The sequence below is a fragment of the Oncorhynchus mykiss genome, chromosome 17 (assembly GCF_057628025.1).
Source record: "Oncorhynchus mykiss isolate SJ-2025 chromosome 17, ASM5762802v1, whole genome shotgun sequence".
Taxonomy (NCBI): Eukaryota; Metazoa; Chordata; class Actinopteri; order Salmoniformes; family Salmonidae; genus Oncorhynchus; species Oncorhynchus mykiss.
This window is the reverse complement of record NC_143038.1, coordinates 58,143,523-58,159,330: the sequence shown is the minus strand read 5'-3', so window position 1 is coordinate 58,159,330 and position 15,808 is coordinate 58,143,523. Positions and strand designations below refer to the sequence as shown.

Here is a 15,808-nt window from a genome sequence, read left to right as displayed (position 1 = left end):
GGTGTGTCGTGTCTGTTGTCCCTTGTGTCTGTGCTCTTGTAGAATACTGGTTGAGGGGTGGAGTTGATGTAGTTAATTATTCCTTTCCCACAGACATTCGACCACCCATCAGAGATGATTGCAATACAGTCTGCTTTCTCTATGATTTGCTTGACCTTCACTTGAACTCTGCACCCAGCAAATTAGTATATAAAGCATGCCTGGTTGGAGGGGTGTATGCTGGGCGAAGAACATTCAGAAATCTCTTCCAATACACGAGGCCTGTGAGCAGAGGTGAACCAGTTGCATACACAGCTCGAGCAAGACATTCATCAGCATTTCTCTGATTACATTGCTCCATTGAGTAAAAAAACTGGATTCCAGGAGGATCATGAGCTGGTGCTATCGATAAGGTGTCCGATTCATCATTTTCACCTTGAATAGAAGTAGAGGGACTTTTGTCAGAGGTTGCTTGTTGTGAGCACTGAGGAAACTTTATGCACTTGGCCAGATGATTCTGCATCTCACATATGCATTCTTCACATATGATTTGGCACAGTATTGGCAAATGTACACAACTTTTCCTTCTACATTAGCTGCAGTGAAATGTCTCCACACATCAGATAGTGCCCGTGGCATTTTCCTGTACAGATTAGGGGGGAAAATGAGTAAAACAATATATATAATTCCTTGTACAGATAAATAGTTAAGCAGTTAAACTCCTTTGTAAGATAAATTATTTAAAATGAAACATGTATGGAAAGAGGTTAATTAACACTCAGTTAGCAGGCTCAAGCAAGTCCAAATCCACATGGTAGCAAAAACTGACTTGCAGAAATTAACAAGTTAGAAATGCTTTAAAACACACTTTGCTGTAAGCTACCATTTACTATTAACAAAAAAATAATGTAATGTCATACAAAATATATTCACCCACCCATTATTGTAATTAAAACTTACCAGAAAGCAAGTAGTCCTTTGCTCAGACAGTGTAGTAGTGTGGGCTCAATAGCATTTTATTAGCATGCAAGATCTTGAGAATCAGCTGTACATGTGATGGAAGAATGCACTGTGCCTTGCAGAGGGTTGCAATTCCATTGAATTGAGGTTAGTTTAACCAAAATATGCCACAAGATCTAAAATTTCCTTGTGTATCCCACAAAAAAAAGGTTCACTGTTATAAGCTAACCTTCTTGATGAATTTAAGCAAAATTCCCCAAATCCAGGGCTTAAATTCCCATGGAAAATTTCCCGGAAAGTTTCCGACCCTTTGCAACCCTAGGTACTGTATATATTTTTTTTTTATTACAATGGAGTATAATGGAGGGGCACAAAAACATTTTATAGTGTTAGTCAAATGAAGGTTCTTTGAAAAAGCTTTATTAAACCAATTTCTTTGTTTAAACAAAAGTGAACATAGGTATGTATACATGTTACCCTGCTATCTCTAAAATTGAAATGACAATAATACATCATATGGGAGGACAATCCATATGCCTATAAGAAGTGAAAGTTTTTGAATTTTACTTAAAACTGACAGTCTAAATGTATGCATAATCTAATGTAGGCCTACTAAATATGTACAATGTTCCCACCAATATTAGCTACAGACACCATACATCTTCTTTTGCACCATTTCAGCATACCTTTATCTGGAGCCAGACGTTTTAACAGCTATTTTCTATACTTGTGTAGTTCCTAATTTATGAATGAGTAATTATTCTTTACTTAAACTGAGCATCCCACTGACTTTATGAAGTCTTAATTTGTCCTGTCAGTCTCCCCTACCTTCCCCGACTTTCCTATAACTGAAGAACTGCAGTGTAAGGATTACCTGCACCAAACCCTCATGCTTCCCCTGTACCGCAGGTCTTTTAGGCTGCTCTCATTTTGATGCATCATCTTACCAACCCAAGGCACCTTATTTAGGCCTAGAGTCTGTAGTAAACTAACAGAAGGCGATTCAGGTTTTTGATCAACCATCTTGATAAGGGCCCATCTCTATTTTAGGCCCCTCAATGCTTGGAGAGTTCTCTTCTGGCAGGTTTGATTTTCCTTAAGACGTGACATCCACAGATTTTGGTGTGTCAACTTGCCCATTCTCAATGGAACAGTCCTCTGGTTCCGACTCACTATCAGACGAGTCAATAGATATGGGTTCTGTGTAAGTACTTAGCTTGAGGGTACAGTTAATGGTCTCGCATTGCTTTCTTTGGTCTGTGTTAAGTGTCGGCCTAGACTTAAAGGCCTTCTCCACTGACGTGATGGGGAGCTTGGTTTTCTCCTCAAAGTCCATGTCATGCTTCAGTCCCTTGAGTGCCTGCATGTCAAAGCCAAGTAGCACTTTCAATTTCCTGGTCTCACAGTCTCCCTCACATGACCTCCGTCGATTAGCGAAGTGACTGGCAATGTCAGACTTCCAGAGCCACAGGCTTGCAGACAGCTTCTCTTCTTCCTGTGAAGTTAAATAGGGGCAACGATTGAAATAGGTCGTGAGGAAGGCTTTGCGTGCTTCATAAGTCTTGTGCTCATAGTTCCTAGGGTCCAACACTAGATCCACAGCCTCCCCTGGCTTGTCCATATTCATGGGGGAATATACAACATCATTTTTTATCTTCATCCTCTTGGAGCCAGACATGGGTTGGGAGGGTAGCTGACGCTTTAAGAACCCTGCACCAGAGGAGTTGAGTGTCAAGGCAGACTTTGGTCCCAGGCCCTTCTGGGCCCTTCCCACAGCTCGACACTGCACAAGGTGCAGAGTGATCGTGGAGGCCACCATGTTGCTAGTATAGACGCCCAAACAGTGGATGCACTTGTATGTCATCTTCTTCTCCACAGGGTGCATTGTCTGAAGCACTTGGTGTCGTTCTCTCAGATGCTGTGACAAGGCATCAGATATAGGACCCTTGAGGATGGTAAAACATAGTGGACATAAGGTCTTGCCAACCTCATTGCTGCCAGATACAGTGGCTTGACTTCTGGCAAGCAGGTCTTTCTTATTCACTGGCATCTTTGAAGGCATACTCTTCACTGGAGTGTGGAAGCTGTTCTGGGCATGGGAAGCCATAGACTGCTCCTGAACAGCTACAGGTTCCTTCATGTTATAGGTTATAACAATAAGCTGTATGATTTTGTTCTTAGCCTGCCCAATCGTGAGGTCGAAAGTAAGCGGGGAGGCGGCTGGAGGACCAACAAAGTCATCTGGATGAGCCTGCCCCACATGATCTAGCATTTTCTCCACATTATTGAAGCTGGCATGACACTGTGGGCAGGTGAGCCCATGAATCAGCATGTGGTTAAGCAATGTGTCACTGGGCAGATATCGGTTGCAAAGCAAACACTTACTGGTGAAGTTGTGAATCTTCATGATATACTTGGCAATTGCCCATACCTTCTTAGCCCTGTGTGCCTTCTCAAAATGAGCACTGTACAGGTTTTCAGGGAAGAGCTCATTGCAGACCGTGCACATTTTCCACTTCTGTGTTTGGGATGTAAGACTAGCATTAGCACCTTCTCCCAAACCACCATTGCCAGGAATGGTCAAACGCTGGCCAGCAATAGAGGACTGACATGTCACATTCTTTAGTCCAGTAGGTCCCTGCTTTAGATGGACCCCTACCATATGGCTAACCTGTTCAGACGTCAGGGTACGACCCCCAGTCATCACAGAACCCTTCGGGGCCATCGCATAGCTTTGCGGTCTGGACACCACAACATTAGCATGTCCAATCATGGTTGTCACCTGAGAGCCAATGCGCTCATGATATTCAATGACATGCTGCACTAGCGCCTCATAACTACGGGTGGAGAACTGACAGCGCTTACAGAGGATGTTGTTGCCGTTGACAGCATTGGCTCCATTTTTGACTGATGTTTCTGAGACCATGGCAACATAGGGCGAGACCACATGCTGGAAGTGCTCCCTGTAGATGTGCCTTCGCACAACATTGTACAGAGGGTCCCGGAAGTTACACTTCTTGCAATAGTACATTGCCTTCTCCACCTTGTTATTTGCCCCCACAGCAGCCCCCTGGTAGCCCCCTAGACCCTGACGTGCCACACTAGATATGTGGAAGACCTTGACATGCGTTTCCATTGTCTTCTTGCTCGCAGTGAAGGTGCAGTAAGGGCAGTTGAGCAGGATGCGGTTCTCAAAGTTGTGCCTGTGGACATTTCGGAAGTGGTTTTTGTAGCCCGAGTAGTACTTGGAAGAGAAGTTGCACTCTGTGCAGCAGAAAGGCTTTGACCGGTACTCCTGTAAAAAAACAAAATAATATACAGGCGAGTTTAATAACGTTGTTTAATTTTTCAAACTTTGTAATCACAACATTTACAAACCTGAAATGGTTACTCCTTTATCCAAAACTAGTTGTATTTATGATTGTGACAAACAAAATAGCACTATAATCATTACAAGCCCCAGAATTGTTTTACATTTATTTTACCTTTACAGCAGGAAAGTCAGTTAAGAACAAATTCTTATTTTCAATGACGGCATAGGAACAGTGGGTTACCTGCCTGTTCAGGGCAGAACGACAGATTTGTACCTTGTCAGTTCGGGGATTTGAACTTGTAACCTTCTGGTTACTATTCAAACGCTCTAACCACTAGGCTACCCTGCCGCCCACATAAGTGGTAATTAACTTAATTATCTTGTCCCTTTTCTAGTGTGAGTCATTTACCTGTGTTTTTGAGAATGTCGGATCCCATGAACAAAGTTCCAGACAGAGAGTATTCTTCACATAGTTCTCATCTGGGCAAAATTCTTTGAGGTCCTATGTGAGAGGGACAATTATTCTGATCAGAAATCACAGTACTGTATGCTGGAACTTGTCAAATTAGATTATATGCCTATTAATTTCTACCACCATAATTTTTTCAGAAGCACAAATGACTATAAAAATATGAGTGAAACTCTTACGTTAGGCGCACACACACACTAAAACCTTAGTGATAGGTAAAAGCTATGACTTGTTTTATTTTCTCTCACCTCCGCTTGCTCCTTACAGTACTCCAGCCCAATGTCACAAAGTGCCGCCTTCACCTGTTTTCTTGCTCTTCGTATCCTAGTGAGGTTGTTCACAGGGAGCTGATACATCTTTCCAGACTGCGAGAATAAATGACAGAGAATTCTATTACTACTCATGTCAAACCCATATGGCCTGCTCATACCCAAAGCCAGCCAAGTACCTCAACTCCATGATGATTTTATCCAGGGTTGATCTCAGACTAGGTTTTTTTAAACGAACCACTGACTTGCTATGAAGTCAATACAAAAAAAGTATTCTTAAACCCTTACCTTGTACCAGTTTATCCTCTGATGTTGCGAACGTTTGTTTGTTGAAACGTTTTAATAAAACATTAATCAAATACAACCGTTACCATGTTGAGATTTAATTGGCACATGCGCATTCGTGCTGACTTGGCATCTTAGAGCTGGTTGTAGCTACTTCATTAACGTCTTGTTAAAAAGTATGCATTTCAGCAAACAAAGAAATGCACGCAAGAGGACAAACATTGTAATGTTTGACGCATCGACTGCATAGAGACTCGAATGCGTTGTAAGTTAATAAAAAACGATAGTCTACATTCAACTCAGTGTATGAAATCATCATGGAGTTGAGGTACTTGGCAATAACGTTAAGATTATTTGCATTCGAAGATCATAGCTAAATCACAAACAGCATTGATTGGCACAGACATGATGGGACTTCAGTTTTGGGACAACATTCTTCTCATCTATTGGTTTCCTGTACAGCTGAAACGTCCTTATGTAGCTATGCGGCCGTGACTACTTACCATAGCCACAAAATCATAATTTCTGCAATTTATCTTGAAGTGATTTTAAACCTAACCACAGTGCTAACCTTATGTCTAACCTTAAATTAAGACTAAAAAGCGAATATGGGCCTAACGCGTTAGCGAATTTAGCTAGCTAACATCACTTAGATCTGATGGTTAGTTACAAATCCTTTGTCAAAGGTTGGTTATCTAACTAACGTTATAATGTCTAATGTTAGCAATCATTATGAAGTGAGGTAAAGAAAATACAATGGATGCTTGTTAGATACCTTATTTGTTAGCTAGCGTCAGTTTAGCAGAAGGCGAACTGGCTAGCATGCAGTAGCTAGCCAACGTCTAGCCGAACAACTAGCTAGCCGATGATAGCCAGGCATGTTTGTTCGCTAGTTAACTTGCCGCCATAACTAGTTATACAAAATGCTGCGCCTCAACTCTAACCAATCTTACCTGGTATGTCTCCGAACCCAACCACACAAAAACTGGCTGCCCAAATGTTTGCTGAGATAAATGCTAGCTAACAAGAAACGGTAGCTCGTTGGCTAACAAATGAATCCAACTCAATGATGCGGTTGTTGTTCGTCCTCGCCAAGCCGGTGGTGCGGTTTAGCTAGTTAGAAAAATCTCTGCCATCTGCAATATACGTTAAATGAATTGCTAGCTAATAGCCACAGTATGTTGGGTGGATTTCTAGTGCATATTTTACAACATACATGGCCAATTGGACTGTTACAATTAAATCCGACAATCATCAGCACTTCTCTTGAACGTTCCCAACTAACCCGAGCCAAGTCAATCCAAAATGGCGAGGAGGAAAAGACGGAAGTGAATGTTTGGGGAGATAAGTTTTAAATCTACAATATTTTTTTTCTGAGATATGTGCTTCCCTTAGTACTGAGTATCTAATTGTTTCAAAAGTCACACCTATGTTTCTTGGGTGTAAAATCAAGGAAAGTGGTCCAAAAGCATCATATATTTTTGACTGGACCCACCCATCTATTCCACGACATGTGGGCCCATAGAAGACTAGGCCACAGACAGAACAATGAGCTAGTTATAAAAAGTATTTGACTAGGCTAATACACCCTGACCCTGTGATATAGTTTTAGTTAGTTTGGCCAATTTTTCTCTAGGTTAGCAACTGTAGCCACCACCATGAATAGGCTAATACTATTTAACTAAACAATCTACAGCATGGATGCTCAACAACAAAGCCATGCACTCGGATATATATTTTTTCAAGAGACTCCCAAGAAATTGGAAGTAGTATCTTACAGATCAATATATAGCTTTACAGATCAATTTGTACAAATCTAAAATAAAAACACAGAACACAATAGTTTAGCTAGTTCAGGAGATTTCTGGGGCAGGTTTTGGAGAATTTTGAAGGTACTTCTGGTTCCATGACCTCCAACACAATAGTGCGAGGTCCGGTCATCACCAGCCTGGTGACCTGGCAGTAATCCAGGTGAAGAATTCAATTCACCTGACTCACTTAGGCGTACAATAATAATCAGGAGAATGTCACAAAAAATAGGCCTACATATTAATATATTACTGTGTGTGGCACTATGTTTGTGTTACCTTAACCCCTGCAGCAGCAGCAGGGCTTCTAGGATCGACTGCCTGGACGTAAACTGGGGCCATACCTCTGACCACAAAGCCCCAGCCCACTGCATCCCCCATCACCTGAGATGCAAAACACTGTTATTTCCCCCAATAGAGACAAGACTAGAAAATGAAGGTCAAACACTACATATTTTATTTTACCAGGCAAGTCTGTTAAAGAACAAATACTTATTTTTAATGATGGCATAGGAACAGTGGGTTAACTGCCTTGTTCAGAACAACAGATTTGTACCTTGTCAGCTCAGGGATTTGATCGCGCAACCTTTCGGTTACTAGTTAAATGCTCTAACCACTAGGCTACGCCGCTGCCCCATATTTATTTGGACAGTGAAGCTACAACTTTTAATTTGGTTCTGCACTCCAGCATTTTGGATTTGAGACTTGGGAGAGGGTCTGAAAATGAAGACGTTCTTGCTCAATATTATTATTCAAAAATGTTGTTATCAGTGGCGATTTTATCATGTAAATCTTGGTGGGGCAAAAAAAAAAGTGGGATGCATGCCAGCAAAGCCACTACACAACACAACACTAAACAATACATCAATTGCACTATAATGGTAACTGTTCAAACGGCCAACTCATCTCCTTTCCAAGACCCCAACTTTCTTTTGGTTTTCCTATTGGAATGAGGTCACGCCAATCATCATAATTTTATTAACCAATAAGCAGTCTTCTGTCCCGGGACAGGGTAATACCCGACCAGGCAGAGCCTCAGGCAGTCTATAGTGTCCATTCTGATGATCAAGCTGTTTTTCTCTCCTGCTTATTTTACCTCTTCTGAAGAAAGTGCTTTTATTTCTGATGTTATTGTGCATGCAGCTAAATAACCACAATTAGTATCAGAGAGAGAGGTGTTGTATGCGTGTGTGTGGATCTTCATTAAATCCTTGATCTGGAACTACTGCTTCCTCATGTTCTGAACGGACACCCTGTGGTGGTTGCTACCGGCCTAAAACCCAGCACCTAACTATTTTACAGTAACAAATGGTGCCTACAAACTGTTAGGGCCTACATAAAGCTGTCCCAACAGCAGTCCCAACACCTTACCACTACTATACCTGGCTATCAGCGGAGCCTTGTCTGGCAGCGAAACAGTTCATTGAGCCTCATTTACTGCCTTTTAAAAAACATAGCTAATGGTTTCTACTGACAATTGAGATGTACAAACTATGGCACTATGACAAGCGGATAAGAGGCAATCCGTAATTTCGATTAAGACATTAACGATGGACGTAGTCAATTTAACTATTTGTTCAGCATTTTTGAAATGTACAGCGACAGAATTCAGAACATGGGCCATTCTTACGGTACAAGTCAGAAACGTAGGATAAATAAATGGGGCATATAACCAGACAATGACAACTCTTACAAAATTCAATGATTACATTTCCTTGAAACAGGTTATAGACTATAGTCACCACCAAGTTAGAACAGGAGGTGAAAATAGACCAAATTATTAGGGTGAGGCCTATTGAACGCCATTTCTATCTTTGCGTGTCAAAAAAGATGTACGTTATATAACACTATTTGACACGTTAAATAAGCTTTTAATTTGACGTGTCAAATAACACAAATCTATTATAGAATGTTGTGTGTGCTGAATTTGCACGTGCAAGCCAAGCACCACAACTACTATGTGTTTACAATACCGCATTGGTGAAAATAGACCGAATTATTAGGGTGAGGCACATGGGCTACTAACAGCTTACTACACAACATGCACTTAGTATTATGTTACTTTTTTAGCTACAGTACACATTTCTCCCTTGCATATTACATAATTTATGCAGTAGCATACAAGACTTTGCGATTTCCAACTTGTGTAATCTTTATGTACAATGGCCGATGAGCACCGATACGTTTTATCTATAATTTCTCTTCATTATTTTTCATCATATGACAAGGATTAAAAAGGATTTGCCAGTAGATTGTCAACTTGATGACAACTGATGATGACTGCTAGCTAAGACATTGAAAGTAAGATATTGACATGATCAACATCTCAATCAAAGTTCAATCAAAGTTACTGTAGATATAACATGATTTGATGTCATTCTTTCTGTGGCCAATGACCTTGAGCCTTCTTGGATGGGCACTTCTAATATAACTCTATGGCAGAATTCAAGAGGCTAACATTTTCGAGCTCTAATCTTAGAATTGGGTATGATGTACTGTCCCATGAGTGACAGAAAACTGAGCCAATCATGACAGAAAACTGAGCCAATCAGGTGCAACGCTCTGTATTTTCTGCTGGCTAGCCCCACCATCACAGAAAGCACTGAGCTAGGCTGTAACACCATCATTTTGGAGCAGCCTTACTCAAGAAAGCAAAAAAGAGACCATGTTTGTATGCGGCTTTGTTAACTCAATTACATTTGATTTTTTTTACATTGTTTGCAAACGGATATGTGACACGTATTAATGCCAAAATAACAACAAAAAAATTTACCTTAAAGTGTGGTGCTCTGCCTCACCTGCATCGAACGACGGATCGCCACTGGTTGCTATACTTTTCAGTTAAAACATATTTTGGCCCAAATGGCCTTCAGAAACAAACTGCTCAAGTAGACTACATACACCTGAGTAAGCCTGAAAATAACAAATTATGTCAAAGAAGAACAGAGGGACGATCTGACCTGATTTTGGATTTCATCTCACCACTGGGGCAGAGGAGAGTGTGGCAGGGGGTAAATATCCACTAGTATGTACAGTACCAGTCATAATTTTGGACGCACCAACTCATTCAAGGGTTTTTCTTTATTTTTACTATTTTCTACATTGTATGATAATAGTCTTCACATCAAAACTTAGAAATTATACTTATGGAATCATGTAGTAACCAAAAAAGTGTTAAACAAATCAAAATAGATTTTAGATTCTTCAAAGTAGACACCCTTTGCCTTGATGACAGCTTTGCACACTCTTGGCATTCTCTCAACCAGCTTCACCTGGAATGCTTTTCCAACAGCCTTAAAGGAGTTCCCACATATGCTCAGCACTTGTTGGCAGCTTTTCCCTCACTTTGCGGTCCAACACAAAGACAAGACGGTTAGAACCAAAAATCTCACATTTGGACTCATCAGACCAAAGGACATATTTCCACTGGTCTAATGTCCATTGCTCGTGTTTCTTGGCCCTAACAAGTATCTTCTTATTATTGGTGTCCTTTAGTATTGGTTTCTTTGCAGCAATTCGACCATGAAGGCCTGATTCACGCAGTCTCCCCTGAACTGTTGATGTTGAGATGTGTCTGTTACTTGAACTTTGTGAATCATTTATTTGGGCTGCAATCTGAGGTGAAGTTAATTGTACATTTCTGAGGCTGGTAACTCTCATGAACTTATCCTCTGCAACAGAGGTAACTCTGGGTCTTCCTTTCCTGTGGCAGTTGAAGAGGGTTAAACCAAGGCCTTATACCTTTTAAAGGGTTAATAAATTATGTTATGATAAACTGTAAGGTCTCTTCTTCAGGATACCTTTGTGTGTGTGTTAAAACCTTTTTTTAGTGTTGTGACCTTCAGACACTATCAGAAGGCGTCTACGTTCAGACTCCTCCTGTCTGGATCACACTGTGGCAATCTGGTTTTCTGAGAACACAAGGCTGCCACAGACCTGATGAAACCAGCCAGCTGTCAGAAGATGCTTACACTCATTCACATTGTTATGACTCTATACTTATGATGAAAGGTAAAGTTTCGGTCAAACCCACTTCTGAGCTTTTAATTGCTGATAAGATGGTTACTGCTGTCAGGGGAGGTTAGATTTATTAAAATGTTGTTGCCAGGGAAACTCACGCAAGGAGGACTGGGAGAGGCTATTTGAGTTACAGGATGTCTTAGACATTTTGCAGAACTTGGGGAGAACTATCATATATTGTTATACTGTACTCTGTACCAACTTCTGCCTACAGTTGTATTACTAAAGGGAGTATTTTAATACTTAAACAAAGAGTCTGTGTTTCCTTTCCATTACTAATGTATGTTTGATAATAATATAGACCTGATCATTTGTTGAAGAAATTTACTAAAACTTTGGCGAGCTTGCCAGGAGCGAGTGACCACTTCGCTGGACTGACCATTGATCCACGTGCATGCGCTACAAAATTACAAGGTAAGCAGACGCCTGTTATATCTAAAGTCTGAATTTGTATAGCAAGCTGTGGTTAATGAGTCATTCTGGCAGGTAAGTGGCGCCTCGCTGTTAAATTTATATGAACCTAAATTTATTTGTAACAGTGGAATAATTGAAAGTGTGAAATTATTGTTACACAACTCGTGGGAGGAAGCACAGACGGTTGGAAATAGGTTATAAATTCCTGGGTTAATTGTTATTATTATTGTGAGACTTGGTGATAGGTTTAAGGCGAAATTCCAAGTATAAACGCCGATTGTTATGATTATTGTGAGACTTGGTGATAAGTTTAGGGCAAAATTCCAAGTATAAACTCCAATTGTTATTATTGTGATGACACTTGGTGATAGGATTTAGGGCGAAATTCCAAGTGTAAACGCCGATTGCTGAGATTATTCTGATAAGGTATTCTGTAATTGTTCTATGTATTTTGTAATTGTTCTTTGTGTCATGTCTTCTGTGTGGTATGGCTGGAGGGTGGGACATTAAATCAGGAGTTAGTCATAAACAATATAATGCCTGTGTATTTGAATTAACTGAGTGGACATTCGGATCAGATGCTCGAAGAGTTGCCTGTGGAGGTATGAACCTTAATGCATACACCCTTGCTGTATTAGGAAATAGACCTACCCGTGTGGTACTGACTCATGTTATTTTAAAAAGAAATTGTTTTGAAGTAATAGTTTCTCCCTTGGAAGGAGAAGGTTATCACAGAGATACTAGGATTATTGTGGAGGTTACACCAAAGTTTATACCAGCTATAAGTCCTCTTGAACCCTTTACTATGTTGTGGTTGCTCCATAGAGGACGATTATTTTACACCACCCATACATTACATGGTATTCTGTTATCATTTACTTAATACCCTGCTTTAAATAAACTTATGTGAGTTAAGGGATAGACTATACACATATAGGGTTATTTTGCATTAATTTATCTGTATTCACATTACAAGTAGAGCCTAATTAAAAATAATAATAATTAAAAATAAAAACAATTTAAAATAGAGAAAAATACTACAATAATAATACAAAAATGTAAAAATAAAAAAAACATTTTGGAGATACGGGAGATGGGAGATCAGAGTTGTCTGAGGGGGCCGGTCACAATGAAAGCCTGCCACCCCTCTACAGTTTTTAGTTGGGAAGTACCACACTATGAAAAAAGACAACCTGGGTTTTCATGAAAAGGCATGATTGGACTAAAGACGCCACTGAATATAGAGGGCCTACGGACGGGTCATTTAATAAAATCAAATATCAACATGTGCAGGACATCGTGAAAAGAAGACAGGGGAAAAAAAGACCATGGGAAAGAAAAAAAGAAAAAAATCCACCGTATTTTCTGTGGCTGCTTTGTCGATGTTCAAAACTGAGGGTAACCTATTCTGGACTCAACAGAAAGCTACCTGTTTGGAAAAGGAATTGACAAAGATTAAAGACCCTGCCTCCGTCAAGACACAGAAGTTTCCTATAGAATGCAGCGCTCCACCATAAGCTCCACCAACCCCCACCTACTGCGGAGATAGGTTTAAAGGAATTTATCCACTACTCCCAAACTAACTAGTAGCTCCAGGTGCTTGGTCTCCAGGACCAGAGGGAGGAAGAGCCGAGACAAAGAGGGGATTCGGATGGTAACAGGAGGGTTGTCTTTACTGGAGACTTAACTTTTCTGAATACGGAGACACAGGAACCGGGTCCCCTGCCAGACCAAGATGACAAGTCTCCCCCACCATCGGGTAGAATGTATCAAGAACTAGGAGATATATGGAATGATGCCAAGACACAATCAACACCTCTATCCTAGAGTACCACGGCATAGGAGCTCATGGCAGCTCAAGAAAAGAAAGTACAGAGAGAAATGGATAACGCTGTTGAGGTTATCAGACGTGGTCGTAATGATGAAGATAAAGAACAAAGTCTAAGTGGTAATCACACAGTGAATGAAGAGAACAGAAGAGAGGAAGAAGAACTGGTACGATTGAGAACAGAATATGAAGAAAAAATGAACAACACAGGAGACAGTGGGAGGAGAAGAAGAGAGAGGAGAGAGAACATGGATAATTCACTGAACACGAGAGTGGAACTGCCCTTCACCCATTTCAGACAAGCACTCTACTGACAGGTGAGGGAAATGTTTCCCACCACCAGAGGTGTTGCAAGACTGGGTGGACTGCTCTTCACTGAAGATGATGATATCCTCGACTGGATGGATAAGATGAAGACAGAATAGCAAGGAGAAACCACTGAGAGATTTGAAGGCTGTAATAAGGAGGACCACATTAGACACCACTGCAGAGCCTGGAAAAAGATGAAGACTGAAGAAAAAGCAAGGAAGACTGGACTTGATACACAACTCGAGAAGGCCCAGCTGGCCCAGCTTGACAAGGGGAAGACCAGCAATCTAATGGTGGCTGTAATCCCAGCTGCTCTGCAGCAGCAGCCTCCTCCACCACCTGCTCCACAGTTTACCCAAGCACCCACTACTCAGTTCCCTCCTCAACCATATAGGAACCCACAACCATACCTACCCACAATGAGACAACCGCTGGTGTGCTGGTACTACGTTGTGGCAGGCCATATGAGAAACGTGCCCTCACCAACCACAGAAGCAGCAGCCACCCTTGCAGCAGAGAGGGAGAGGTCAATGGAGAGGGAATGCTGGCAGAGGGAACTTCCAAGGTGGAAGACCAGCCTACACTGGACAGCCTCAACCTGGCTTTTCTCAGACTCAACCAATGAATGGTCGACAATATGGATGGCCCCAACAGCCTCCTGTGACAAACCAGGCGTGGTTCCCACCGCAGAATAATCAACAATAGGGATGCCCTGACCCCCTTCTCCAATGTCACCAGTACATATTTCCGGATGGTACCAAAGAACCAATCATTACTCTGAAGGTCAACAATCAAGAGGTACCATTTTTAATAGATACTGGAGCTCACACCTCCTGCATTGGATCTACAGGCCAACACCTCGGCCTGGGACTCACATCTAAGTCAGTGAGGACGATGGGAGTCGCTGGGATATCGCAAAAGCTGTACTGGACTGAAGATAAAACAATTGACCTGGGGGAAGGTAATACTATTAAGGCACCCTTTCTGACCTCTCCGGTCACTCCCGTTAGCCTACTAGGTAGAGACATTTTCCTGATCAAGTCCAACGTGATTCCAAGGCCCGACCTGACCTTTATGATGAACCTCTTGAGCTCCCTGATGTTACTGTCTTTGTTGATGGCTCTGCCTTTATTGATAGGGAGACTGGTAGGAAACATGCAGGTTTTGGTATAGTCTCACTGGATAGGTCATTGTTGATTGAACAACAAGCTGAGCTTCTAGCACTTACTGAAGCATCTAAATTAGGTAGTGGTTTGAAGGTTAACATTTATTCTGACTCTGCATATGCCATTGGTGTTTGCCTGTCTTGGATAGGGGTTTGGAAAGGTAGGAATTTTGTTAACGCGTCTGGTACCCCTATAAAACACTGTTTACAGATAGAAGCCCTGCTTTAAGCTAAGTTGCTTCCTGCCAAGTTGGCTATTCTTGAGGTCAATGCCCACACAGGCAATACTGATAGCGTTAGTTTAGGTAATGCAGCTGCTGATGCTGCTGCTAAGAATGCTGCTTCTAGATGCCATACTCATGCTGTTATGCTTTTCTACCCGTGTACGTCTGAAATGACTGATTTGGACCAACACCAGGCTGCTGATGCACTGAATCACCCTTTGTGGGAGTCTAGAGTCTATTCCAGAGGCCCTGGTGGCCTGTGGAGACAATCACTCTCTGGCAAACCAGTTCTGCCTCTGCCTCTCGTCTCCTCTGTGTGTCACCTGGCCCACATGGTGGGCCACTCGCCAAGGGGGAGATGGCTAGACTAATAGCTGTCCAAATCTGATTGAAATGTGCAAAACACACATGTATAAATGTACTACATGCATTGGTAAGGGTACCCCCCTGAAACCAGAGAAATGTCCAGTTCCGGCCGGCCCATTCACCCATTTACAGTGCCTTGCGAAAGTATTCGGCCCCCTTGAACTTTGCGACCTTTTGTCACATTTCAGGCTTCAAACATAAAGATATAAAACTGTATTTTTTTGTGAAGAATCAACAACAAGTGGGACACAATCATGAAGTGGAACGACATTTATTGGATATTTCAAACTTTTTTAACAAATCAAAAACTGAAAAATTGGGCGTGCAAAATTATTCAGCCCCTTTACTTTCAGTGCAGCAAACTCTCTCCAGAAGTTCAGTGAGGATCTCTGAATGATC

The 15,808-nt window shown here is 41.5% G+C and overlaps 1 protein-coding gene across 3 annotated transcripts; it reads right to left on the bottom strand.

Annotated features, from left to right (window-relative positions):
- Positions 1–1,337: 1,337 nt before the first annotated feature.
- adnpa (activity dependent neuroprotector homeobox a) lies at positions 1,338–8,442 on the bottom strand. Of its 3 annotated transcripts, none has more exons than XM_090206078.1 (4): positions 5,279–8,442; positions 4,970–5,086; positions 4,662–4,754; positions 1,338–4,234 (listed from the first exon to the last, which is right to left on the bottom strand). In XM_090206078.1, the coding sequence occupies exons 2-4, from the start codon at positions 5,075–5,077 to the stop codon at positions 2,036–2,038; spliced, it is 2,400 nt and encodes a 799-aa protein (XP_090062204.1). In that variant the 5' UTR covers positions 5,078–5,086; positions 5,279–8,442; the 3' UTR covers positions 1,338–2,035. The 3 variants fall into 3 exon arrangements, with proteins under 3 accessions (XP_090062204.1, XP_021425415.3, XP_021425416.3); XM_021569740.3 differs by having other exon boundaries at positions 6,229–8,442; XM_021569741.3 differs by having other exon boundaries at positions 6,561–8,442.
- Between the last annotated feature and the right edge of the window lie 7,366 nt (positions 8,443–15,808).

Excerpts from the sequence above, each read along its gene's own strand:
- adnpa (XM_090206078.1), bottom strand. The coding sequence starts at position 5,077 with ATGTATCAGCTCCCTGTGAACAACCTCACTAGGATACGAAGAGCAAGA. Across the intron at positions 4,755-4,969 it reads ACTGTAAGGAGCAAGCGGAG|GACCTCAAAGAATTTTGCCC; the intron begins GTGAGAGAAAAT and ends CCTCTCACATAG. Across the intron at positions 4,235-4,661 it reads CGACATTCTCAAAAACACAG|GAGTACCGGTCAAAGCCTTT; the intron begins GTAAATGACTCA and ends GTTTTTTTACAG.